Raw genomic sequence first — 24,608 nt, 5'->3', positions numbered from 1 at the left:
GGGAGTAAAAGCAGGGCCGGGGGGTTCAGCCCTCGCCAGCATTGCCGTGGGTGCTGCCCACGGGGACAGGGCACCAGAACGGCTGGCTGGGGGTGAGGTGGCCCCCCGAGAGGGGGCTGTTGAGGGATGGAAGCCCTGGAACAGCCAGTGGGACCCCTCGGGGGAGCAGGAACCCCTCTGAACAGCCGGTGGGACCCCTTGGAGGAGCCGGGACCCCCCAGAGCAGCCAGTGGGAATCCCTGGAGCAGCTGGTGGGACCCCTCGGAGTAGCCAGGACCCCTCACCAGCAGCAGGATGGGTGCTCCCGCTGCAGCTGCCACGGGTGCAGTCAGGACCCTCCAGCACAACATCCTGATCTCACAAAGGGTCCCCAGCAGGGGGCTGGGATGCTGGTGGGACCCCTTGCACCCACCCCCCCTACACTGGTGCTGCCGTGCCGGTTGGCTCCGTGGCATGGTGAGCATGCTGGCAGCCCACCCACGTGTCCTCGTCCACCCCCCCGTCTCCCCCAGTGCCTCCGAGGTGAGGTCCCCACTTTTCTTTCGTTTTTTTTTTTAACCATTCTGTAATTTATTGCCCATGTTTGCAAATGCCACCAATCCAAATAAAACTTAATTTATTGATGCTGCTGCTGGCCCCCAGCCCTCGCTGCGCCCCCCACAAGGGCTGCAGGGGTGGGGGGCTGCATGGCCCCTACACCTGAGCTATCCAAAACCTGCCATAGCCCCCTAGGTGATGCCACAGACCCCCACCACCTTAGGGATTATTTTGGGTGCCCCCCTCCCAAAGACCTCAAGGAGCTGTAGGGAGCTGGGGGAGCACCACATGGGAAGCCCCTGAAGTGGGGTGAGGAGAGGGGTGCCCCACACAGCCCCTCTGGCCTCTTGGGGCCCTTTGGGGGTGGTGATGGGGAAGGTCCTAGGGGCACTGGGATGGTGGCAAGGAGCACACCAGGGAGTTGGGCAGGCAGTCTGGGGTACCCAAGGTGGGCAAGGAGGGGAGAAGGGACTTGGTCCCCACCTTGCAGGGACCAGTACAGCCAGTCTGGAAGGTTCCTATTATCCTGGGACCAGTACGGCCAGCCTGGAGCATCCCTGACTGTGCTGGGACCAGTACAGCCAGCTTGGGGGTCCCAGGTCACACTGGGACCCAGTTCCTCAATCCTGCCCCCCTTCCCAGACCCTCCCAGACCCCCCCTTGCCATGCGGAGAGCTCCACCACACCCATTGCATGAAACGTAACAAAAATCAGTCCAGATTTACCAAAAACCACCAAACACAGGGCACAACAAGACAGGGGTTTAGTGGGGGGGAGTTCACACCGAACACCCCAGTAACAAACAGTCAGGGGATTTTGGGGGGCTGCTGGGGGGGCCGGCCCATCCTTCATCTCAGCCGGAGTGAGGGGAGGGAGGGGATGGGGGTGGCATTGCCCACCAGCCCCCTGGGGACAGGGAGAGTCTGGAGGGGTCACCCCAGCGGGGAAGGCATGGCTGGGGGACCCCCACCCTAGGGACCCCCCTGGAAGGGCACTTGGTGAGGTTGGGGGCTGAGCACCCACGGGGGGACCTGGGTGCCAGCCCCACTGCCCCCGAGGGAAACAGAGACCCCCGGGGTGGGGACGGACCCAGCAAGTACCTAATGGGCAAACTGGGAGTGGGGGCACACCCCGGAGGCACTGGTGGTGTGAGGTGGGGTCTGGGTGAAGGCACTGATCTGACTGCTGCAGTGGGATTCCCGGGGTAGGGACTCCCAGGGCGGGCACAGGGACCTCCATGGTGGGGATGGGACCCCCAAAGATGGGGACAGGGACCCCTGGGGTGGGGACAGAAACCTCCAGGGATGGGATGGCACCCCTGGGGTGAGGATGGGGATCTCCCAGGGTGGGCACAGGGGCTCCCAGGGAGGGGACGGGACATCCCCAGGGTGGGGACATGGATCCTTGGGGTGGGGACAGGGACCCTCGGAGTGGAGACAGAAACCCACAGGGTAGGGGTGGGACTCCTGTGCTGGGGACAGGGACCCTCAGGGTGGGGATCGGTGCCCTGGGGTGGGGACAGGGACGCTGGGGGTGGGGACAGGGACCCTCAGAGTGGGGATGGGACTTTCAGGGTGGGGACAGGACCCTTGGGGTGGGGATGGAGACCCTGAGCTCCGCCCAGTGTTGTCCGTGGGGGCTGGCCAAGCCCTCCCATCCCATCCCAGTGCTGGCTGGGCATCATGAAGGCACTTGGATTGAGACACGACTTTGCTCAGCGCCTCCTCCTCCTCCTCCTCCTCCTAGCTGTGAGGGGCTGTGGGGGGAGCCAGGGCTCCCAGGGTTCCCCCCCAACAGCCCTTCCCCCAGCCCTTCTTCCAATAAATAAGAAATAACTTATATGTGAGGATGCCCCATAGGGACCCCCCTGTGAAATTGTCTGACCAGAACCCACCACCCACCCTGTCCCCCCCTCCCCCCTCCCCACCCCGTTACCCAGCACCCGAGATGGGGGGCAGGCCGGGGGGGTCCCGGAGCTCCCACTGGCTGCTGGTGATGGTGGGATGCATGGATGCGGGATGTGTGACCATGGCACGAGGGATCCTCAGCTGCAGGATGCAAGATGCTCAGATGCAAGATCTGGGATGCACGGCCATGGGATCCGGGATGCATGGCCGCAGGATCCGTGGTGTGGAATGCACGCCCACGGGACCCGGGACGTGCGGCTGTGGGACGCAGGATGCTGGGCCACGGGACACACGACTGCAAGGTCTGGGATGTGTGGCTGCAGGATTTGGTTGCTGCAGGATTTCGGGAGCCGGGCCGCAGGATGTGCAGCCGCAGGATGTGGGATGCCGGGCTGTGGGACGTGCGGGACGCCGGGTGTGCGGCGGCAGCTACTTGCGGAGCTGGAGGCTCTCCAGGAGGACACGCTTGTGGCCGGGCTCCAGCACTCCAGCCTCCTCCAGGTCCTCCTCCGTGATGTCACTGGGGTGGGGGTGCGGACATGGAGCTCTCTGCCCCCAGGCACGCCCCAGCCTCAGGGGGGGCACCCCCGCCCAGGTGAGGTCCCCAAGAGGGGGTGTGAGAGCCCCCACTTGGGCTGCTGGGTGCCCACCCAGCCTCCCTCCTGGGGGGGCAGGGGGGACCCCTTGGGGCAGCTGGGACACCCAGGGGCAGCAGGGATCCTCAAGAGCGGTGGGGACCCCCAGGGCAGCATGGACCCTCTGGGGGCTGTGGGGACCTCCAGGGGCAGCAAGGGGAAGTGAGGGAAGCAGAAACCCCGACGAAGTGGAGATCCTAAGGGGGCAGTGGGGACCCACCCAGGAGCAGTGGGGACCACTGCAGGCAGTACCCCCATGGATCTCCCCAAAGCAGGGTCACCCCACCCAGGCATTGCTGTGGCCCCCTGGGGAGGACATGGACCCCCTGGGGATGGCAAGTCTGGGGGTGTGGGTGAGCAGTTTCGGGGGGCTGCTCACCTGAGGAACTCCAGGTCATCCCAGCCGTTGCGCACCAGCCCCTCCTCGTACCGCTCCAGCCCCAGCGCCCGCAGCCACTCGCCCACGCCGGGCACGGTGCCCACGCCACGGCCCAGCACCTGCACCCCGACACCCTCAGCACCACGGGGCCCCCCAGACAGCCCCAGCCGAGCGCGCTGGGGGGCCCAGCAGCCTGACCCCCACCCACCCTGCATCACCCACCTCCTCGGCCAGGTCCTCCTGGATGCTCTCCCGGATGGAGTGGGGCGGGAAGGCGAGGGGGCGGCCATAGTCGGGGGGCAGGCAGCGGGGGGGCAGCCCCCCCTTGGCCAGCAGCGGTGGGGGTGGGGCCACCCTCCCCTTCCCACCCCCGTAGTCCACCTCACTCAGCGTCTTGGCCATCTGCAGCACCGAGCAGGAGCGGTCATCCAGCAGCCCCCCAGCACCCGGCAGCCCCCCCACTGCGGGCAGCCCCCCCACTGCGGGCAGCCCCCCCACTGCGGGCAGCCCCCCGGTAACGGGGGTCCCACAAGCCCCCTCCATCCCGAATCCAGCCCCGGCAGCGGGGGGTGGCCGGGGGTGCAGCTTGGGCAGGGGAGCCTCTCCAAAGGCAGTGGGGTGGGATTTGGGGTCCTCACGCGCGGCGGGCACCGGCAGCTCCTTGGGGGTGCCAAAGAAGGGGTTTGGGGGGAGCTCCAGCTCCCGCGGCAGTGGCGGCGGGGGAAAATCCGGCGGCGGCAGGTTGAGGGTGCCGAGATCCTCCTCCTCCTCGCTCTCGTCACCACGGCACACCGAAGGCTGCCGGCGGCGTTCCGGCACCGCCAGCTGCACCTTGGCCTTGGGGGGCTTGCCGGGATCCCCCGGTGCCAGCAGCTGGTGGGGGACCCCTTCCAGGACGTAGTACGCCGGATTGTTGAAGCTGTTCTTCAGGGGAGCCCCCGACAGCTCTGGCACCGCCTCTGCCTTGGACCTGCAGGCACAGGGGTGAGCGTGGCAACCCGGAGCGTGCCCCCTCCCCAGCCCTGCCCACATTCCCTCACCGGCTCGGGGCAGCCTCGTCCCTGGGGGTGCCACGGTGTGGGGCAGGGGGCCAGGGGGCTGCTGCAGTACTGCCCTTCTCGGGCTCCTCCAGAAGCTTCGCTGGGTTGGCAGTGGGGGGCTCGGCAGCGGTGGGCTTCCGCCCCACAGACCTGGGCAACAGGAGGTGTTGGGTGCCCCACGGGGCTCGAACCCCTGCAGTGGAGCTCAGAGCCCCAGGATGGTAACAAGGTTCAGACCCCCTGGGATGGGTCTCAGCAGCCCAGCACCGGGCTCAGACACCCAAGATGGGGCTCAGCCCCTCAGCATAGGGCTCAGCCACCAAAACATGCCAGTGTCACTCTTGGAGGCACAACAGAGCCCCATCCCTGCCTTGCATGGCACAGAGCTGCCCCCAGTCACGTCCCACACACCATCCCTGCAGCCTCCTGAGCCCCAGGGCCCCCCAGCTGGGTGTTACGGGTGCCCCCCACCCACCGAGCCCTGTCCCCCGTACTTGGCATAGTCCTGGGTGGCCCTGGCACTCAGAGGCACCTTCCCTTTGCCGGCTGTTGTCTCGTCCTTATCAATGCTGATCCACTCTGTGGGGGAACAGGGGCTCAGTGGTGGGGTCCTGTCCCCACAGTTTCCCTCAGGGAGGGGAGTCCTCACCATAGAGCCTCTCACGGGTGCCCAGGCGCTCAGTGGGCACCCGGACCTTCATGGAGCCACGGATGTTGCCGGTCTCCTCGCCACGGTGGGACAGGTAGGTGAGGAACTGCTGTGCTGTGCTGCCAATCATCGACTTCAGGGCAATGACACACTCCCCTGGGGGTGACAGCAGGGGGCTCAGGGGTCTGCACCCCATGGACCCCCGGGTGCAGGTGCAGTGCTGGTGTGGACACTCACCGTAGGACTCGTAGCCATCGAGGGATTTGACGGTGAGCAGGAGGTGCTGGTCCTGCAGGTACTCGATCTCAGAGAGGATGGGCTTCAGCTGCGGCCAAGGGGACAAGGTGCTGGCACTGAGTGGGGGTCTCCCCGCCTGCAGCTCCCCCTGGCGCCCACCCTGTCAGCCCCCAGCCCCTCCTCACCGTCGGCAGCTGCCGGGAGGACCACTGCACTTTGAGGAAGTTGATGTTGTCGCTGCTCTGACTGTCATTCTCGAAGCTCTTCTTGAACTCTGTGGTGTGGGGGGGACATGGCATCACCCCTGTCAGCCCCCCCGGGACCCCACATTGCCATCCCAGTCCTCACCTTCCAGGCAGGTAGAATAGAACTCAATGAAGAACTTGGTGCGACTGGATGTCTTCACGATGGCCTCGATGCTCTCAAACTCGATGTACGCCTGCTCCGAGGACTTGGAGAGCCCTCCATGGAGAGGCGAGGTGTTGGAACCCCCCTGGGACCGCCCCATCTCAGGGGAGAGGTGGAACCCACGGGGGGTGGGGGACATCGAGATGTCCCCTTGGGCACAGGCACCTTTTTTGGAGACGAACTGGGATGTCACTCCCACCTCGAAGGAGCCGAAGACGGGTGAGTGGTCACTGGTGACGATGTCATCCGTGCATCCTGCAGCCAGCAGGGACGGGGGAAGGTCAGGATGGAAGGGACCGTCCCAGAATGGGAGGGGGGGGTGCTGGGGGGTCACACTGCTCACCATAAGCATTGCAGTTGACGTGAGTCTCGGGGTAGGATTTCCAGAGGATGCGGTCGCACCAGGACGGCACGTTGGTACGCACCTGGCAGGGATGGGGAGTGGATGAGGGTTCAGGTGGGGTGTCTACCCCTCCCCCGACTCCCCACTACCCCAGCACCTACCCCTGTGGGTTTCTGCTTGTGCCAGACATAGGTGTCCCGGGAGCCCCGCTCGTAGCGGTAGGTGGGGGGGAAGGTGATCTCCTCCTCACCTGCACAGACAGCAGTGGGTCAGGACAGTCCCAACAGGAGGGGCTATCCCCCCAGACTCTCCCAGAGCCCCCCCAGTCCTCACCAAAGCGCAGGAACACCTTGTGCTTCTCCTTCTCCAGGTTGAGCTGATCCACCTTCAGCAGTGGCTCCAGCTCCTTGCGGCTGATGTAGTTGAGGATCTCCTGCGGAACAGAGGGGCTGGCACCGGGCTGGGCAGGGGGTACCTGACACCCCTCACCCCCCGTCCCCGTTCCCCAACCTGGATGTCCATGTCCAGGCGGTAATTGAGGTCCCCAAACCAGAAGAGGTGGGTGAAGCGAAGGGAGATGTCAAAGGAGCTCAGCTGCTTGTCCCCCAGCGAGAGTAGGCGCAGGATGTCCAGGTAGTTCTGGTTCCTCCTGAAGCAGGGGACATGGGGACAGGGGTGTCACAGACAAGGAGACAGGGCCCCTCACGGCCCATTCTGGAGTGGGGGTGCTCACCGTGCCGTCTTCTCATTGCCGGAGGTGAGGTGGCAGTTGACGAAGCCAAAGGAGGTGCCATTGAACATGAAGGAGACGCCCACAGCGCCCTTGTTCCCTGTGGGGACACGGGGACATGGGATGGGATCAGGCCAGGGCAGGGGCAGTCCCCCAACCCTGGGGGATGGGGGGCACAGTCCCCACCTGGCTGGCTGGCATGGGCACGTGCCCAGAGCCCTTCTCACGTACTGCATGAACCCCCAGAGCCTGTCTCGTGCAACACACACACACGGAAAGCCCTCCTTGGGAAACACCCACACCCAGACCCCTCCTCATGCAACACATGTGCTCTGGGATCCCTCCTTGGGCAAAACACACCCCCCAGACTCCTCTTCAAGCAACACACGTGCTCCAGGACCCCATCCTGTGTGACCCATGCAACACCGGGACCACCCTGGAAACCCAGACACTCGTGGGACCCCCGGTGCAGCACACATCCCCCATGCCCCCACGGGCCCCTACCCAGGGTGTTGGCGATCCCTGTCTTGACGCTCGAGGTGCTGACGTGGCTGATGCGGTTCTCGTGCTCCGGCTTCACCAGCACCACCACCTTGATGTTCCACAGGGACTGCATGGCCACCTGCCGGCCCCGGCACGCTCAGCCCCTGCCAGCACGCCATGGGGCCCCCCCGGGACATGGGGGGTGTGCCCACAGCTGCTGCTCATCACAGCTCCACCCCAGCCTCTCCCGCCCAGGGCTGTTCCCCAGGAATTCCACCACCATCAGCACCCACAGCTACCAGCACCAGGAGAGCACCCTAAAATACCCGGTGTCAGCAGAACTGGAGCACCAACAGCCGCCCAGCACCACAACAGGACCCCAGAGCACCCGGTGTCACAGAGCCAGAGCACAGCCACCCCAGGGACACCGAGCATCGCCCACCTCCACCACCCACTGGTGCCTGCACACCACAGTCCCCAGGATCCCCCGGAGCCCCCGGTTCCTACCGGGCGGTACTCGACCTCCGTGAAGTCCTTGAGGACAGTGCGCAGGAAGTCCACCCACTCCTTGTCTCCCAGGGAATTCTCCTGGGTGCCGAAGACGTAGATGTCATGGGGGATGGCCATCGTCACCTCATCCAGGGTCTTGCCCAACCCCTTGGAGGTGAACCAGGAGGTGATGTTCTTAGGGGGGGGGACGCTGCCTGCAAGGGGGACGGCATGGTTAGGGGGCACCCCGGGGTCTCGGCACTCCACCATGGGCTTCCCCCACCCTTCTCACCCATATTCCAGGTGCCAATGAAGATAGAGATCATGTCAGGCTCATCCTGGTGGGAATGCTTGTTCTTCATCAGCTGCAGGAGCTGGCAGAAAGCCTCACGCTTCTGCAGGGGGGGACATTGAGAGGGGGGGCCGGAGGGGCTCCCCACAACCCCTTCCAGCACCCCTGCTTTGGCTCAGCCAAACCTGGCACCTCCTGGGCATGGGGGACCACTACGGGGACATCCCCCAGCCATCAAGCACCAGCACCCAGCACCCGGCCCTGAGCCCTAGCAGGGCCCAAGGGTTAAATCCTGCCCCCCCCCCACCCCTACAAGGGACCTGCCCCCTTGTCCCCCACCCGAGCATTACCCACCCGGGCACTGACGAAAACAAAGTCTTTCCGTTGTGTTTTATCCTTTTCCTTCTCAAAAACGATGCCCAGTTTGTTCTGCACTCGCTGTGACTTGATCAGCTGACGGACTGGGGAGGAGTGGTGAGAGCTGGAGGGTGCTGGGTGCCAGCTGGGTGCTGGAGCTCCCCCAGCCCACACTTTGGGGGACCCCCAGGATGGGGACACCCCATAGCTCCCAGCCCACCGCTGAGCCCCACGGGGACGCTCCCCAGCACAAAGGCAGCCTCAGGGGGCCCCGTGGGTGCCTCCCCACTCACTCTTGTCGTGGGTGAAGGTGTTCCAGTCCTCCTGGGAGTCCTTCTGCTTCTTCAGCACCACCAGCTTCCCCCCCTCCACGTCCACACTCAGCGTGTACTTCTGTGACTTCCCAATCTTGGTCAGGTCCCCCAGGGTGATGTCCAGCTTCACCTGCCGGGGGACACTGGGATGAGGGAGGACAGAGGGGACACCCCAGCACTCCAGCTGGGGACACCTCGGGGTCTGTGCCCTCAGTGTTACACCACATGCACTCAGCTGACACTGAAAGTCTCCCAGAACTCCGAAACTCAGGAAGGGGGGTAGGGCTCACCTCGAAGGTCTGCACTGGGATGCTCTTGGCCTTGCGGGACAGGGGCTGGGGGGGGGCGGTGGGGGCAGCCGAGCTCATCTCCTGCAGGGCCTTCAGTGCCTGCCAGAGCCCCCAGTGGCATCAGCCGAGAGCCCCCCAGCCCCCCCAGCTCTACCAACCTCTCCAACTCTCCAGTCCCACCAGTGTTCCAAGCACCCTCAGCCCCCCAAGATCCACCAGCCCCCTCAGCCCTACCAGTGCCCCAGCTCCACTGCCCCCGCCCCCAGTCCCACTGTTGCCTCATTCCCACGAGCCTCCCCCAGCTCCCTCCAGCTCCACCAGCCCAACAATCCCTGTCAGCTGTCCCAGTCCCACCATCAGCCCCATCAGTGCCATCAGCCCCACAGACCCCTCAGTCCATCCAGATCCCTCAGGACACCCCCATGAGAACACATCCCCCGCACACCCCCGGCCTCACCTTCTTCTCGATGGAGGAGAGGAAATCTTTCAGCACAGACAGCTTCAGCACCAGGCTCTCCAGCTCCTGCTCCCCGCTCTGCCCTGCTGTCTGGAACCCCCAGCAGGTAACCCCAGCACAGGGATGGGATCCCCACACCCACCCCAGTTCCCCCCCAGAGTAACAAGACCCCCAGGCATCCTGGGATGGGGCAGGATGGTGGGTGTTTCCCACCACCCATGGACGGTGCTACGGTGGGGTCTGTGGGCACAGTCCGTGGTGGTGGGTTGCCACCACCGTGTCCCCATATCCCCCTCACCTGCTGCAGGATCTTGGAAACCATGGGGGAGCTCTGCTGGTCAAACACTTTGGAGAGGATCTCCAGCCCTGCCAGCACCTTGTCCACCTCACTGCAGGGGCAAGAGGAGCCAGCTCAGTGGGTGACACAGATGTCCCTCCATCTGTCCATCTGTCCCGGCGCCCAGCACCCACCTGTGCAGCCGTTTGCAGGAGGTGACAAGGGTCTTGTTGAGGTGGGGGAGGCTGTTGGCCCCCCCCTTCACTGCCTCCAGGTCCAGGGTGTAGCTGCCCTTCAGGTACTCGTGGGAGATGCTGCTGAGCCCGTTGGCACTGCGAGGAGGACACCCAGGGGGTGAGAGCCAGCAGGGATGGGCAGGGGACAGACAGGGGACCGTCAGGAGACGGGCAGACCCTCACCTCTCTGCCGGCCCCTCCGGCACGGCTGGTCCCAGGCTGGTGGGGCTGAGCCTGGCCGAGGTACTGGAGAAGCTGGTGGAGCCAGAGCGTGGTGGCAGTGGCGGCTTCTCATCCTCTCCATCTGCAACGGGGCGATGAGGGGGTCAATCGCTGCCACCCCGGGGGTCCCAGGACCCCGCCCACCCGCCCGTGTCACCCTGCCATACCCGAGTAGTCCCTGTCCTCCACGGTCTCCTTCTCTTTCTCCCTCTCGACAGGGAAGAGCAGGGTGCAGACCAGCCCCTGGTTGGGCTGCAGGTACAGGGCGATTAGCTCGCTCAGCGTCTTGAAGCGCCGCACCTGCACCCCCTGCGACGTCTGCGGGGACACGGGGACACCGGGGCCATCAGCACCTGCAGCCACCGTCACCGGACCCCCGCGTGGGGACACCACCAGGCAGGGAACCCACCATGCAGGGACGCCACCACGCAGGGACCCCCAGGCAGGGATGTCCCTATGCAAGGATATCTCCAAGGAGGGACATCCCCATGCAGGGATCCCACCATGCAGGGATGTCACCATGCAGAGATACCACTGTGCAAAGATGCCACCACGGAGGGATGCCCCCCCCCCAAGGGAAATCCTCACAAAAGACTCCCATGCAGGGATCCTCCCATGCGGAGATGCCACCATGCAGGGACCCACATGCAGGATGGGGGGCTGACCCCACAGCCCATGGGGGGGAGCTGGGCCCGGTGCATGTGGCACAGTGCCCTGGTGCCACCCACGGGGGGCTGGCAGGTGGGCTGGCAGGGTGCAGGCAGCAGTCATCCTTCGGCCTCCTCCCTCCCGGGGGCGGCTTTTCCTGCCTGCCTGGCCGGCACAAAGGGGGTTCTGTTGCTCTAAAAATACCCGGTGCTGGCAGCCCGCCAAGACAGGCACAGCCAAGCCATCCGGCACAGCCGGGCACGCGCGTGGCACCAGGCCAGGGCTGAGCCCGGCACATCCACCCGGCACAGCAGCCCAGCACAGCCGAAGAGACGGGCACTCTCATGGCACGAGGTCGAGATTGAGCCCCGCCGAGCCAGAGACCCCTCGCTGCCCACGAGCCAGAGGGTGTCCCGTGCCCTCACTGCCCACCTGCACGGCCAGGAAATCCTCCTCGTCGGGCAGGATGCGGTAGGTGTGGACGTGCTTCTGGAACCTGTGGCAGCGGGGAGGAGGCCATCAGGCAGGGGGCTCTAGGGGGTTGGGTGGCATCCCCCCACCCACCTGCACGGCCCGGCACTCATCCAGCACCCGCAGTGAGGAGCTCCAGTACCACTATTCCCTACGGCATCCAATGAGCTGACAGGGAAACCTATAGGAAAATGCCCACAGGATGGGGCCTGGGGGTCCTGGATGGGTGCTGGGGGTCCCAGACTGACCCCTCTGCTTGCTCTGATCCCACGATCAACACCACTATGTCCTTGGTAGTGCCACCGCCCCAGCCCCACTGCCTGTCTGTGTGCCGGAGCCTGTGTCCCCAGCCTGCAGTGCAGGCAGGAGCTGGCAGGCGCAGGCAGGAGCTGGCAGGAGCAGGCAGGAGCTGGCAGCCAGGACGCCAGGAAACAATTTATTTTCCAATGGAAGCTGACAGGAACCAGGGACGCGATCCCGGGGCAGGGGGTGACAGGCGGCGCTAAGAGACAGGGTGACAACAGCAGCGGGTGCAAGGAGCAGGACCGGGACTCCAGGGGTGTCCCTTCCCCATCCTGGGGACTCCAGAAGCCAGGGACCCCTGGCACAGCCAGACTCCCCCACCCCAGTGCTGTCAGGAGGGACGGTGGCTCCTGGGCTGGCGTCTGGCCATGGAGCTCACCATGAGCATCGAGGAGGCTGTCACCACGCCAGGGCCACTGGTCACCACGCCAGGGCCACTGCTCCACTCAGCTGCCATGTCCCCTGTCCCGAAGGCACCTTGACACGGGGCTGAAGGACTGGGACAAGGCAGCATCTGTGCCCCCTGCACTGTGTCACGTCCACAGACAGGGTGCTGTGTCCCCTGCTCCCACTCCACGGGGCCAGGTCCCCTGGTGTCCTCCTATGGTGCCAGATCCCTCACAGTGCCCTAGGTCCCCTGCTGCCACCCCATGATGCTAGTTTCCCTGTGCCACCCCACAGAATCAGGTTCCCTGGTGCCACCCCAAAGCACTGGGTCCCCTGGTGTCACCCCACTTCCTGCAGTGCCAGGTCTCTCATTTCTCGCCCCTCCCCTGCAGCTACAACCAACCCCAGCAGGGAGTGCCCCCGGGTGCCCCAATGCCCAGTCAGGGGTCATGGGAGGCCATGGGGAACCCCCCAAGTGGGAGGGGGGGCTGAACGGCAATCTGCTACAGGGGGGCTGTATGGGAAACCCTGCGGGGGGGTGAGGGGGTCACTGTTGAACCTCCTTGCTGAGGGATCTCAGAGGTCCCCTGATCAAAGGAGTCAGAGTGGGAGAACCCCAGCTGGCGGGATTGGGGCGGCACAAAGAGACATCCCCCCAACGGGGGAAACATAAGGAGCCTCTGTGGAAAGTCCTAAGGTCCATTTGGGGTCTCCATAGCAAAAACAGCAACGGAGGTGTGATGGGCGGGTGCAAGAGGAACCCCAGCACAGCACCAATACGTGGAACCCCAAATTGGAGAGGCAAGGGGCAGGACCCCCAGGAGGAACCTCAGCTGTGGGGGAGGACAAGGGGTTCTCCGTGGGTAACCAGAGGTGGAGCCAGAGGGACACCGTGCCGAGGGGGTGGATGGTAGGGGGAGGGGGGCTGCATGGCCCCTGGCTGCCCAGCCCCGCGCCGCTGGCGGCTGCTATTTTGATGAGCGACGCCGGGGGGGCCTGGGAGCGCCGGGCTCGGGCACAAAGAGCCTTTATGTGGGAGCCCCGGGGCTCCCCGCCGGCTCTGACACGCAGCCGGCACCCTGCCACGGCCCGGCCGGCACAGCGGGCTCCCCGCACAGGGGACACCCGCCACCCTCCTCCCCAGAGCACCGCGGGCACCTCGGCCAGGGGACACCACACACCCCCCGGCACTGGTGTCCCCGTGAAGCGGCAGTGAGGCAGGACAGGGGCCCCAACCCCTCCCCTCCTGGGGGACAGCGCACCAGGACCACCCCCAGTGGCGCTGCCCACCAACCGGCCACGCTGGCACTCCTGGGGTGCCCCGACGGTGTGTCGGCACTGTGGGGGCCCGTGATGCCCCAGTGTGCCGCAGTGAGGTGCCCCGGTGTGTCATGGCGAGGCCACAGCGAGATGTCCCGGTGAGCCACGTCCAACCCCGAGAGGCCACGGAGCACCAGCAGGAGGGTTAAAGGAAGCCGACGCTGCCGGGATCCCGCTGCAGTTCCCTTTCCTCCTCCTGCCCCCGCAGCTATTTTTAGGGCCCCGGCAGTGGCCGGGGCCAATGGCTTCACAGTCCTGGCCACCCACTCGCTGGCAATGGGTGGGATCGCAGCACCAGGGATTCCCAGTGTCCTTGTCGGGGTTCTGTCACCCTCCGTGGCATCCCCATGATGGGCTTTGCGAGGCTGTGTGGTCCCAACCTGTGGCACAGCCGTGTGGCACCCACAACCCCCTCACTGGGCAGTGGGAAACACCAGTGACAGACACCCCTTCCCCAGGCACCTGCACCGTGACGCCAGCTGCAGCCCCCTGTCACCCACCCCAGTGCCCTGACACGCCCCCCAGCCCTGTGGCACCACATGTTCTCCCAGTGTGTGCCCTGGTGCTGCTCACCAGCCCAGCTTCGTGGTGGGGAGCCGGTGCCCAAGGCCACGCTGTGTCCCCATGGATGGGAAACCACATTTGCCCCCGTCCATGGGAAAGGGCAGCAGTGCTGCCATGGAGGCTGCGTGCCTGGCACCTGCGCGTGGCACCGGCACACGGCAGCCCCAGGCCAGGGCAGGTCAGCTCACGGTGCACTCCTGGTTCTGCCATGGACTCTCGGGGCACAGAAAAGCTTTGAGTTGAGGTGCCGTCACCGCCACCCCACAACCACATCAAGGTCCAGGTGCTGGCACAGGCGGCAGGCCTTGAGTAGAGCCAGGGGCATGCCCCAGGAGCTCCCCAGGAGCGTCCCGGCACACGGCACACCGCCAACCCACCGAGGTGCCAGCAAGGCCTCAGGTACGGAGGGGGCTGGGGTGCACTGCTGGGCAGAGGGGGCAGCGTTCCACGACCCCAGGGCTGTCAGCACTCATCCATGGCCCAGCACCAGCCAGGAGCCACAGGAGTCCCGTGGTGTGACCCAAGGGCACAGAGCTCACCTCCTCCCCCAGGTTGGGAACCCCCCAGACATGAGGATGGGGGCTGGGGACCCCAGTCCCATGGAGACGCTCAGAGATCCCAAGAGTGTGGGGTGGAGGCCAGGCCCCCCATCTCACAGACCATCATCCTGGCAAGGGTGGGTGTCACAGCCCCCCTGGAGCCAGTCCAGTGTCCCCTCTGTGCCCAGGGACCCCCAGTCCCTCCAATGCCCCCCAGTCTGTTGGTGTCTGGTCCCCTGGGACCCCCAGGTCAGAATGGGTGCCATTCCCCTGGTGCCCTGTCACCCAGAAGTGCCAGTGTCCCCCTGTGCCCCTCAGATCTCCTCGTGTCTGTGTCCCCCCAGCATCCACTGCCCAGAGCTGTCCCAGTCCCTCCGTACCCAGTCCCCCAAATTCCCAGTAACCCCCAGAGTACGGGTGTCCCATCAGGTGTGCCCCTCTTCTGCCTGCTGCCCTCTGGGTGTTGGTGTCCCCTCGTTTCTCCCCCTGTGCTCCGGAGCCTGGATCCCTTCTGGTGACCCCCAACTGCTCCCCCTGCCAGTGCTCCCCTGGTGCCCCCCCTGCCCTCGGTGTGTCTCCCAGTGCTCTCCCCGGCCCCCTGCCAGTCCTTCCTTGGACACCCCCCATGTGTCCCTCGGTACCCCACCAGTGCTCCCCTGAATCCTCTCCAGTGACCCCCACCACGACACCCCAGTGTCCCCCTGGTACCTCGATGCTGCTCCCCCAAACCCTCCCGGCTGCTCACCCAGGACCTCCCCCGTCCGGCGCCCCTCCGACGCCCGTCCTGCTCTCCTCGGATCCCCCCCGATGCCCCTCCGGTGCCCCCCGCGAACGCCCTACCCACGGCCCCGGATCTCCCCCGGTGCCCCCGCCCCGTGCCTCTCCCGCTCCGCCCCCGGGGACCCCACCAGCGCTCCCCCGGTACCGCACCGCTGTTCCCCCAAGCTCCGCGCTGCCGCTTCCCCGGGATCCCCCCCGGGATCCCCCCCGGTCCTCCCCCCGTCACTCTGCTCGTGCCTCCGCGGCTCCCCCGGCCCCGCGCCGGTCCCTCCCGGTGTCCCCCCCGGTCACCGCCGGTGACCGCCCCCGGATCTCGCCCCGTGCCCTCCCGCGGTCCCTCGGGGGTGTCCCCCGCGCCCCTCCCCGCGCCCCCCGTGCCCGCAGCCCACTCACAGCAGGCAGAGCGCGTAGGCCCCCGCCACGCTCTCGCTGTCCCGCACCAGGAAGCTGCCGTCCCGCCCGGCCCGCGCCAGCTGCTCCTCGGCCGCCGCCCGGCTCAGGTCCCGGTGGTACCAGGGGGGCACCGGGGCCGCCCCGCCCGCGCCCCCCGCGCCCCCCGCGCCCGCCATGCTCCGCCGCCGGGGCCGCGCCGCGGGGCCGCGCTCCGACGGGGGCGGGGGGAACCGGCGGGGCGGGCACCGGGGGGAGGCGGGGAGACGGGGGGGGACGGCGACATCGGGGGACGGGCGGGGGCATCGGAGGGATGGGGGCACTGGGGGGGGGCATGGACGAGGTGACCGGGGGGGCAGGGGGGAGATCCGGGGGTGGCCGCCGGGCGTGACCGGGGGGGCTCCTGCGGGGCGGCAGCGCGAGGCCGGGGAGATGCGGAGACACGAGCAGGGTGTCTGTGGGGGCACCGGAGGGGATCGGGGGGATCCCGGGGAAGCGGCAGCGCGGAGCTTGGGGGAACAGCGGTGCGGTACCGGGGGAGCGCTGGTGGGGTCCCGGGGGGCGGAGCGGGAGAGGCACGGGACGGGGGCACCGGGGGAGATCCGGGGCGTGGGTAGGGCGTTCGGGGGGCACCGGAGGGACATCGGCAGGGGGCGGCGTCCGAGGGAAGGGCAGCGGCACCGAGGGGCGTAGGACACCGGGGAGTGGGCAGCACCAGCGGGGAGCACGGGAAGGATGGGGAGCATCGGGAGGTGCACCCGAGGGGAGAGCGCCGGCACCGGGAGATGGAGAGCACCGGGAGGGAAGCACCAGGGAGGGGGAGCACCACCGGGACGGGGGCACCAAGGGAGCACCGAAGGGGCGGGCGGGGGCACCGGCGGTATGAGGGCACCGGGGAGCCGCGGTGGGGCAGGACCAGGGCCAGACGGTCACAAAGTGGGGGCGGGGCCCTGTTTGGCACCAGAACGAGGGACATCTCCATGGCCCGGAGGTCGGGACGGCGGCACTCCACAGCTGGGAACAGGGGCCATGTGGGGAAGAGGACCCCTGGGGTGGGCTCCAGGCTGGCGGGACCCCCTCGACAGCTATGCCCCCACCTCGGGGTCCCCAGGATGTCCTCCCCCTTCTCCTGATCATTTCCCCAATCCCACCCTGCACACTCCAGGGTGCCGGTGACCCCCACAGCCCTGGAGCTGTGGCAGATGCTGAGACACATTCAGCAATCCCATCCCCCTGGGCCCCAGTGGCAGGGAGCCCTGTGCCCCCTGCTTTGCCAGGCACAGTGGTTTCGGGGGGCAATGCCAGGCCGCCAGGTGGGTTGTTACAGATAAATGGGGGTGATGCCTCGCTTTGTCCCCCAAGAGAAGCAGGGTCAGATGCCCTGAGTCCCCCAACCATCCTACTGCCTCCCACCGATGGACCCCTCAGCCCCACAGCACCCCAACACCAAGCAGGGCAGGAGTATTTATTCACCATCCACATGCCTGCGGGGACACAGCTTGGGGACATCCCGTGGGGGGGCACAGGACAGCTTGGCGACCCCCCTGACCACCCACTGCCCGCTCCTGCCTGCAGCCTCCTGCTCAGAGCAGGGCCAGGAGTGCGGGGGGCAGCAGGGCCAGCAGGACAGGGAGTGGGGGGCTTGGGGGAGCATCGCCACGGGCGTAATACTGGGCGACAGCGACGTTGGGGTTCTCCTGTGCGGGGTCAAACCACATCTGGATGCAGCGGCCACTGCCACGGTGGTGGGATGTGTAGCGGTAGGAGCCGGACCAGATCTGCTCGCAGAGCGCAGCCGCCGTGGGGAACACGAACTTGAACTTCTGGCACATGGCGCCCTGGGGACACTGGTTGGTGCCTGGGGTGGTCAGGGGGTGAAGTGGGTCAAGGGCTTTGGGAAGGGGGAGTGGGTCATTCCCCTGTGCGTGGTATTGGGGTCCAGATGGGTCCCACTGGCTTTGCTGGGGGAGGGGGCGTTGACCTCAGGGTGGCACAGGGGCTACCACCCCATCACCCTGCACCCTGTGAGGACCCTCACCCCCGCCCTGCCGACCCACTCACAGGCACAGGGACCCTCACCAGGCTGCCAGCAACCCCCATCACCCCCACCCCTTGGGGATCCTCACCCCCAGACCCACTCACAGCCACCAGGAATGGGGAACCCACAGCGGGGTCCAGCTACTATGATGAGTGGGTCCCTCGTGCCCCCCACTCACCTGAGGTCCAGTTCCAGCCCTTGTGCCAGTTGACCTTGCAGGTGACAGCATCCTGGCAATCCTCCCACCACTGCTCACAGTCCTCCTGGCACAGCGGCACGTCCCGGATCCGCTCCTTCCGCCAGGTGTTGTCTGCCTGCAGGGCCCCCAGTTCACCCCAGTTCACCCCACGGGTCCCGTCGAGTGGGTGAGGGGGGGTCTGCACTCACCTGGTCGATCCATGGCCCCAGATTGGGGGAACACTCGTACAGACACGTGTCCTGGATGAAGTGGCGCTTGCACTTCTGCGGCATGGCCCCGCAGTGGTCCCAGTTGAAGTTGTACAGGTAGGACTGGTCCTCGTGGGCTTCCTGACTGGTGTTGGCAGTGCAGCAGGCATTATCCTTCCAGAGGACACACTGCACCAGGGCGGCCAGGGCTCAGCTGGGACCCACCAGGGCTCAGCTTGGACCCACTGGGGGTCCAGGGAAATCACCAGCGCCCACAGGGAGGTGACACTGGGTGATGGAGCCCATGTCGGGCTACAGACCCCCCTGCGGTCCATCCTGGTGACCCCACAGCGAGTGGCACCGGTGGGTGCTGCAGCAGCGGGTAAGGACCGTACCTGCCCGTAAAGCTGCCCCTCAGGGCCAGGCTTCTCTTTGTGGTGCTTGGCACTCATGCAGATGTTAAGCAGCGAGTCCCGTGTCACCGTCCCGGCAGTGGCAGCTGGCCAAGCCACCAGCACCAGCAGCGCCAACGTCACCGCCATCGCTCTGCCGGGGCGGCGGGGGGGTGAGGGCGGCAGAGCCGAGGCACACAGTGACAGCGGGGACAAAGTCCCACACCGCGCACACGGGAGCGTGGCAGCACGTGGGCACGGCCCGGGACCCCCCGCGGGGGCCTGGGGATCTTACCTGGGGGGCACCGGGGGCCAGGGCTCTTCTCTGAGGGGGTGCTGGGCTTCGGGTGCCATGAGGTGAGCGCAGCTCATCTCAAAGGTCGTGGCGCGGCACAACCATTGGCCACCGGTCACGGGACGTGGGGACACAGCAGGTTCGGCAGCGCTCTGGGCGCGGAGGAGACGGGGCACCGCACCCCGACACCCTGCTGTGTCCTGGGCTGACCCTCGCGCCCATCCCAGCCCCCCCAAGCCCTGCATGGAGCCAGGATTTGTCCTGCTGGCGCCAGGCTGGGGCCACCGCCAGCCAAAATCTACCCGTGGCTGTTTTTCCGTCCCTCCCGTGGGAGGCGGCTTCATACCCTGACTGCAGCTCGAGGGGCAGGACCTAGCCCCTGACACCGCACGGTCCCCGTGACTGCCCTGGGGGGTAAGAGGTGGTCCCCGGGGGGGGGGGACAGGTACTCCTGTGGGGTCACAGATGACCTCAGGGTGGGGGCAGGTACCCCTCACTGACACCATAGATTCTCCCGATGGCCCTTGGGGATGTGGGCGGGTAGATACCCTGGGGGGGACAGTCATCCGTGGCTCGGAGGGGACGGAAACCCTCTAGTGTCAGACATACCCTGGGAGGGGCAGATACTCCAGAAGGGGCAGATACCTCCAGGTTCATACATGATGGGAAGGCCAGACATGCCCCTGGGGTCCCAGATGCCCTGGGTAGGGGGGCAGATACTCCTGCGTGGGTGTCAGGTACCCCGTGGGGGTCACGGATCCCACCCACGGGTGACAGTTGTCCCCAGAGAAGCAGATACTCCGTGAGGATCACAAATACGCCCCCACTGGGGTCACCCCCAACCGTGGGGGTCACATATCCACTATTAGTCACAGATACCCCAAGGGGGGCACAGATACCCCCGTCCATGGGTAACACATGCCCTGGGGGGGGGGGGGCAGATGCCCCATGGGGATCACAGATACTCCATAGGGGTCACACATGCCCCATAGGGGTCATAGGTACCCCATGGGGCTCACAGATTCCCCTTGAGTCACAAATACCTGTGGGGGTCACAGATACCCCTCTGGGGTCACAGATGCCCCCAGGGGTGTAACATATCCCCGGGGGGGGTCACAGACACCCCCGGGGGGTCACAGTTTCCCCGGGGGGTGTCACATATACGGGGGGGGAGGGGGGGTGTCACAGATACCCCATTGGGGTCATAGATACCCCTGTGTGATGTTACATATCTCCGGAGGGGCCACGGATGCCCCCGTGGGGGTCACATATCCCCGGGGGTGGTCACATATCCCCTTGTTGGGGTCACATATCCCCTGGTTGGTCACATATCCCCCTGTTGGGGTCCCCGTTGGGGTCACGGACGCGCCGGGGGGGGTCACATATCCCCCCAGAGGTGTCACATATACCCCCATCGGGGTCCCATGTCCCCCGTTGGGGTCACGGGTGCCCCGGGCCCGCTCGCGCGGAGGGCGGAGCCCCCGCCTGTCAATCAGAGCTGGCCCCGCCCCAGCCGCCGTTCATGCCGCGCGTTGTGGGCGCGGCCTCGTCGGACACACACACACCGCGCATGCGCCGCGGCCGGTTCCGGTGCGGCGCTTCCGGGTCGGGCCGGCGCGGCCGCGGAGCCCCCGCCATGGCCACGCTGTTCCCGTCGCTCCTGCCGCGCCTCACCGAGCCCCTCTGGTTCAACCTCGACCGCCCCTGCGTGGACGAGACCGAGCTGCAGCAGCAGGAGCAGCAGCACCAGGCCTGGGTGGGCACCAGGTGTGGGGAGCGGGGAGCGGGTTTGGGCCTGGGGGTCCGGGGAAGCGGCCCCCGAGCGGGCACGTCCGCGGGGCATCGCGGGTGTCCCGGGGCACGGGGCTAATGAACAGGCTGGTGCCGAACCGGGGCAAATGCAGAGCCCCCGTTATTTAACGGATCGTCTCCCGCGAGAGGCGAAGGCCGATCTCTGACCCCGGTAACTCACAACGCCCGCGCCGTGAGCGCTGTTCGGTGCGGCGGCGTCCCTGAGTGGGGGGGGGAAAGACATCTGCTTGATTAAAGTTTTTAAAAAAGCAATTTCTCGGTGATTAAGTTATTATAATTAAGTAAAACAGCTTCAGTCAATTAAAACCCTAGCACCTGGGAGAGGTTCCCGGTCCCTCTGGGTGGGAGGTCCTGCACATTTTAATTGAGCTTTAATTATCTGCTGCGGGTGTGTTAGTCTGGCTGAACAGATACCTCGAGTTTGGGGTTTTTTTTGATAAAAAAATAGATAAACTTAGTGTTTGAGCTTCTCATGCCACATGGGGACACCCCCAGTCCCCTCACTCCCAGGGTGTCCTTGCTAGGGAGTGCAGGCAGCTGTCTGCAGCCACTGTTCACTCAGCTGGGCACAGGCAGGGGGATCCCAGTGGGGGGAACAGGGCTCCTCGGGCAGCTGCCAGCTGGGAATAGCCGTGGTCAGGGAGCAGCGTGAGCCGGCAGCCGAGCGGGGAGTGCGCGGGGTGTCCCAGAGCTGCCGGGGTGCTCACCCGCCTCTCTGCCCTCCCCAGCTCCAGAGCATTGCCGAGAAGGACAACAACCTGGTGCCCATAGGAAAGCCAGCGTCCGAGGTGGGTGTGTGGGCAGGGAACTGGGGGGGTGCCGGGGGGCTGGCGGGGCCCTGGAGCTGTCGTGTCCACAGCACTACGACGAGGAGGAGGAGGAGGATGATGAAGATGATGAAGACAGCGAAGAGGACTCTGAAGATGACGAGGACATGCAGGATATGGATGAGATGAATGATTATAACGAGTCTCCTGATGACGGGGAGATCAATGAGGTAAATAGCGGGGCTGGGGGCCCCACTGCAACCCCAGAGTAGGGGATATGCAGCGTGTAGGAGCCTGAGCTGAACCTCAGAGGAGTTTCTCCTCTCCTCCACCCCCTCTCCTGGGTCCCTGCTCTGGTGGGGATCTCAAACCTCTCCCTTTCCCAGGTGGACATGGAGGGGGCAGAGCAGGATCAAGACCAGTGGATGATCTGATTCTGCCATGACCACACCAACCGGAGCTGGGGAGAGCCCTTGCCCCCCGTGGCTCTGGGGGGCAGGTCAGTGAAGCTCCTCCTGCCATGGGTGCTGAGTGGGGGCCTTGGAGCGGAGCCCCTCTGGGGGAGCCAGAGGCAGCTGTCACCCAGCACATTGGGGCTGACACGTCTTTTCTAATAAACTCAGTTTACAAGAAAACAACCCCAAATCTGGTGTCTGAGGCCACCAGGGCAGGCAGGGGCAGCCATGGGGGTGCCACGCGGGCAAGTGCAGGGCTGCTCCCCACCATGCTTCCTCGGGCCCTCTGGCAGAGCTCCCTGCAGGGACACGGGGAAGCAGCGCGGGCAGGAGCCACTCGGGGAGCGAGTTTCCCCCAGCACCCCCCACAGACCACAGCAGCCAGCACATTTCCTGCAGAGCCCGTGTTGCAGCCAGCGTTGCAGTCGGTGCCCGTGGCAGCGCGGGGCGGGAGCTCGTGGCCTGGTCAGCGGGCGCCGGTGTAGCGGAGCTCGGCCACGCCGTCGGGGATGGCGCGGAAGTACTCCAGGCTGGCCCGGTGCACCTTGCAGCGGTACCTGCCGCAGGTCTTGGCGTACTGCAGGAAGTGGGGCGCCCCAGGGAAGAGGACGTTGTCGGCCAGGATGGTGGCCCCCTCAGCCAGCAGCTGGTGGCTCTCCAGCAGCCGCAGGTCCCGCAGGTAGCAGCGCTTCCAGTGATCCATGAAGACGAAGTCGGCCTTCATCAGGCCGTGCTTCTCCCGCAGTTGGGGGATCACCTCCTCCGAGGGGCCCACGATCAGCTCCACCTGCGCCACAGCACTCTCAGCCCCTGGGGTGGTGTGTCCGGGTGCCCACCCGCCACCCTGCTTCACAGAGTGGTGAGGGGTCCACGTGGGAAAGAATCCTTCTCTTCCCACAGATACCTCCCAGCAGGTGCCACGGTCCCTGCCCGTCTCCCCCCCAGTATCAGGCGCAGGAGCCTTTGCCCCAGTGCCCGGGCGCTCACCGTGTGCTCGTCGAAGCCGGCCAGGCGGATGACCTTCTCGGCCACGGCGGCGTGCTGCGGGTTCCCCTCCACGGTGTAGAGACGGGCGCCCGGGGGCAGCCCCTGTGCCAGCAGCACGGTGCCGTACCCGCAGTAGGTGCCCAGCTCCAGCACCCGCAGCGGTGCCCGCTCCAGCAGCAGCCGCTCCACGATCCGCCCTGACACGGCACGTGTCTGTCAGCACCCGTACCAACAACCGCAGCCGTGCCAGCGGGGCCGTGACCGCACCAGCACCGTCACGGCCGTAGCATTGGTGCCGTGGCTGTGCCCGGTGCGGCCTGCGTGGGCGAGGGTGGCACTCACCTTTGGCAGGCCCCACACAGCTGAGGTGCTCGCAGTGGTAGCACCACTGGTCGAAGGTCTGCAGGATGTGGTGGGGGTCCCCGGGGATGGCGTGGGCCAGCAGGTACTGGAAGGCGCGCTGTTCCCGCGTGGTGCCGGTGAGCCGGTCCCGCAGCCAGGCCACCAGCACGGCCCGGTACAGCAGCACCAGGTAGTGCCGGTACCGGATCAGCAGGGTGACGAGGAAGGGGAGGAAGGCCAGTGCGATCGCGGGAGACACCATCACAGGGGAGTGAGGCTGGGGAAAGAGCCCCCACCCGGGGGATATGGGAGTGGGGGTCCTCCCAGAGTGCCAGCCCCACAGCTCCCACTCATGCCACGAGTTGGCTGCGCTCTGCACACCCTGCAAATGTCTCTGCCTGGGCTCTGGTGCTGCTGGGCCTGCGGGGCTGAGACACCCTGAGATGCTCTGGGGGTCCCTGTGCCAGGTCTGAGGGGTGCTGGGGTCCCAATATTGGAGTCTGCAGGACTGGTGTTGTGGGCAGGGTTGGGCTGCTCTAAGGGGCACTGTCCAGCACAGCCCCTCGTATCCCTCCTTGGCCCAGCTTTGCTGCCCTCACCCCCTATATCCTGCCCCACAGCCTGCTCCCCACACCCTGAGCTGTTGGGGGTCCCCAGACACAGCAAGAGGACAGGGCCATGGGGGTGGCACCTACCTGTCCCCACACTCCAGATAGGCAGAGGCAGGCACTCCTGCGTGGGGCCCTGCTGCTACTCAATTATTGATGGTGTCACCTTAGCTGCAGGCACCACTGGCTCGGGTTACCAGCTCATTGGGGCCAGGGCCGGGCTGGGGCTGCGGGGCTGCAGGAGCAAGCCTGGGCCTGGGATGCTGATACAGTGTCAGCTGGGGTCCTGACACTCTTGTCTGGGGTGCCAGTACTGGGGTTGGGGTCCCCAAACTGGGGGCTGGGGCCCCAGTACTGGCATGCTGATACTGGCAGCACTAGTCCTGATAGTAGAGCTGGAGTCCTGTCACTGGAGCTGGGGCCTGATACTGAAGCTGGGGGGCCCCAACACTGGGGTCGGGATCCTGATACTGGAGCTGGGGTTCCGAGACTGGGGCTGGGAGCACTGGGAGCAGCATAATCAGTGGAAGCACCGTGGCATTGGGAACACTGGGAGCATGGGGGCACTGGGAACACTAGGAACGGCGGCAACGGGGGCACTGAGAACACTGGGAACACTGGGACCATGGGAACACTGGGAACACTGGGACCATGGGAACACTGGGAACATAGGGGCGTAGGGAACAGTGGAAGCATTGAGGACACTGGGAACAGTAGGATCAGCGGGAGCACTGGGGCACCGCGAACGTGGGGACAGTGGGAACAGTAACAACAGCGGCAGCACGGGGGCACTGAGAGCACCGGGAACGCAGGGAACGCTCGGAGCACCGGGAGCACCGGA

At 66.1% G+C, this 24,608-nt stretch overlaps 4 protein-coding genes across 5 annotated transcripts; 1 reads left to right on the top strand and 3 right to left on the bottom strand.

Annotated features, from left to right (window-relative positions):
• Positions 1 to 599: 599 nt before the first annotated feature.
• On the bottom strand, positions 600 to 15,883 carry INPPL1 (inositol polyphosphate phosphatase like 1). The gene is made up of 28 exons (XM_027736826.2): positions 15,688 to 15,883; positions 11,363 to 11,426; positions 10,450 to 10,600; positions 10,244 to 10,364; positions 10,019 to 10,156; positions 9,846 to 9,936; positions 9,548 to 9,637; positions 9,091 to 9,189; positions 8,780 to 8,930; positions 8,484 to 8,590; positions 8,130 to 8,232; positions 7,856 to 8,052; positions 7,370 to 7,487; positions 6,869 to 6,965; positions 6,646 to 6,784; positions 6,469 to 6,568; positions 6,297 to 6,385; positions 6,136 to 6,217; positions 5,958 to 6,047; positions 5,733 to 5,846; positions 5,570 to 5,658; positions 5,385 to 5,472; positions 5,148 to 5,303; positions 4,993 to 5,077; positions 4,499 to 4,648; positions 3,681 to 4,428; positions 3,459 to 3,577; positions 600 to 2,964 (listed from the first exon to the last, which is right to left on the bottom strand). Exons 1-28 carry the CDS (start codon positions 15,861 to 15,863, stop codon positions 2,874 to 2,876), a joined length of 3,843 nt encoding a protein of 1,280 aa, XP_027592627.1. The 5' UTR covers positions 15,864 to 15,883; the 3' UTR covers positions 600 to 2,873.
• A 1,252-nt stretch (positions 15,884 to 17,135) lies between these two features.
• On the bottom strand, positions 17,136 to 20,679 carry LOC113996127 (folate receptor alpha-like). 2 transcript variants are annotated; one of them, XM_027736834.2, is made up of 5 exons: positions 18,797 to 20,679; positions 18,505 to 18,655; positions 18,110 to 18,298; positions 17,901 to 18,036; positions 17,136 to 17,542 (listed from the first exon to the last, which is right to left on the bottom strand). In XM_027736834.2, exons 1-5 carry the CDS (start codon positions 19,360 to 19,362, stop codon positions 17,268 to 17,270), a joined length of 1,317 nt encoding a protein of 438 aa, XP_027592635.2. In that variant the 5' UTR covers positions 19,363 to 20,679; the 3' UTR covers positions 17,136 to 17,267. The 2 variants fall into 2 exon arrangements, with proteins under 2 accessions (XP_027592635.2, XP_039240354.1); XM_039384420.1 differs by having other exon boundaries at positions 18,505 to 18,878.
• On the top strand, positions 20,045 to 22,013 carry ANAPC15 (anaphase promoting complex subunit 15). The gene is made up of 4 exons (XM_027736837.2): positions 20,045 to 20,552; positions 21,337 to 21,396; positions 21,468 to 21,605; positions 21,762 to 22,013. Exons 1-4 carry the CDS (start codon positions 20,046 to 20,048, stop codon positions 21,807 to 21,809), a joined length of 753 nt encoding a protein of 250 aa, XP_027592638.2. The 5' UTR covers position 20,045; the 3' UTR covers positions 21,810 to 22,013.
• Positions 22,014 to 22,022: 9 nt separating this feature from the next.
• Positions 22,023 to 24,363, bottom strand: LOC113996129 (transmembrane O-methyltransferase homolog). Its single transcript, XM_027736836.2, has 4 exons — positions 23,855 to 24,363; positions 23,160 to 23,436; positions 22,818 to 23,014; positions 22,023 to 22,617 (listed from the first exon to the last, which is right to left on the bottom strand). The coding sequence occupies exons 2-4, from the start codon at positions 23,419 to 23,421 to the stop codon at positions 22,297 to 22,299; spliced, it is 780 nt and encodes a 259-aa protein (XP_027592637.1). The 5' UTR covers positions 23,422 to 23,436; positions 23,855 to 24,363; the 3' UTR covers positions 22,023 to 22,296.
• Positions 24,364 to 24,608: the final 245 nt, after the last annotated feature.

Source organism: Pipra filicauda, unplaced genomic scaffold (assembly GCF_003945595.2).
Source record: "Pipra filicauda isolate LSUMZ 115617 unplaced genomic scaffold, ASM394559v2 scaffold352_size854550_pilon, whole genome shotgun sequence".
Taxonomy (NCBI): Eukaryota; Metazoa; Chordata; class Aves; order Passeriformes; family Pipridae; genus Pipra; species Pipra filicauda.
The sequence above is the reverse complement of the archived record's forward strand: the minus strand, read 5'-3'. Positions and strand labels throughout refer to the sequence as shown.

Excerpts from the sequence above, each read along its gene's own strand:
- LOC113996129 (XM_027736836.2), bottom strand. The coding sequence starts at position 23,421 with ATGGTGTCTCCCGCGATCGCACTGGCCTTCCTCCCCTTCCTCGTCACC. Across the intron at positions 23,015-23,159 it reads CTGTGTGGGGCCTGCCAAAG|GGCGGATCGTGGAGCGGCTG; the intron begins GTGAGTGCCACC and ends GTGCCGTGTCAG. Across the intron at positions 22,618-22,817 it reads CCGGCTTCGACGAGCACACG|GTGGAGCTGATCGTGGGCCC; the intron begins GTGAGCGCCCGG and ends GCTGTGGCGCAG.
- INPPL1 (XM_027736826.2), bottom strand. The coding sequence starts at position 15,863 with ATGGCGGGCGCGGGGGGCGCGGGGGGCGCGGGCGGGGCGGCCCCGGTG. Across the intron at positions 8,931-9,090 it reads TCCCAGTGCAGACCTTCGAG|GTGAAGCTGGACATCACCCT; the intron begins GTGAGCCCTACC and ends GTCCCCCGGCAG. Across the intron at positions 3,578-3,680 it reads AGGAGGACCTGGCCGAGGAG|GTGCTGGGCCGTGGCGTGGG; the intron begins GTGGGTGATGCA and ends GTCGGGGTGCAG.
- ANAPC15 (XM_027736837.2), top strand. The coding sequence starts at position 20,046 with ATGCCCCCGTGGGGGTCACATATCCCCGGGGGTGGTCACATATCCCCT. Across the intron at positions 21,397-21,467 it reads TAGGAAAGCCAGCGTCCGAG|CACTACGACGAGGAGGAGGA; the intron begins GTGGGTGTGTGG and ends TCGTGTCCACAG. Across the intron at positions 21,606-21,761 it reads ATGACGGGGAGATCAATGAG|GTGGACATGGAGGGGGCAGA; the intron begins GTAAATAGCGGG and ends TCCCTTTCCCAG.
- LOC113996127 (XM_027736834.2), bottom strand. The coding sequence starts at position 19,362 with ATGACTGTCCCCCCCAGGGTATCTACCCGCCCACATCCCCAAGGGCCA. Across the intron at positions 18,037-18,109 it reads TGGGGCCATGGATCGACCAG|GCAGACAACACCTGGCGGAA; the intron begins GTGAGTGCAGAC and ends GGGGCCCTGCAG. Across the intron at positions 17,543-17,900 it reads GGGCTGGAACTGGACCTCAG|GCACCAACCAGTGTCCCCAG; the intron begins GTGAGTGGGGGG and ends TGACCACCCCAG.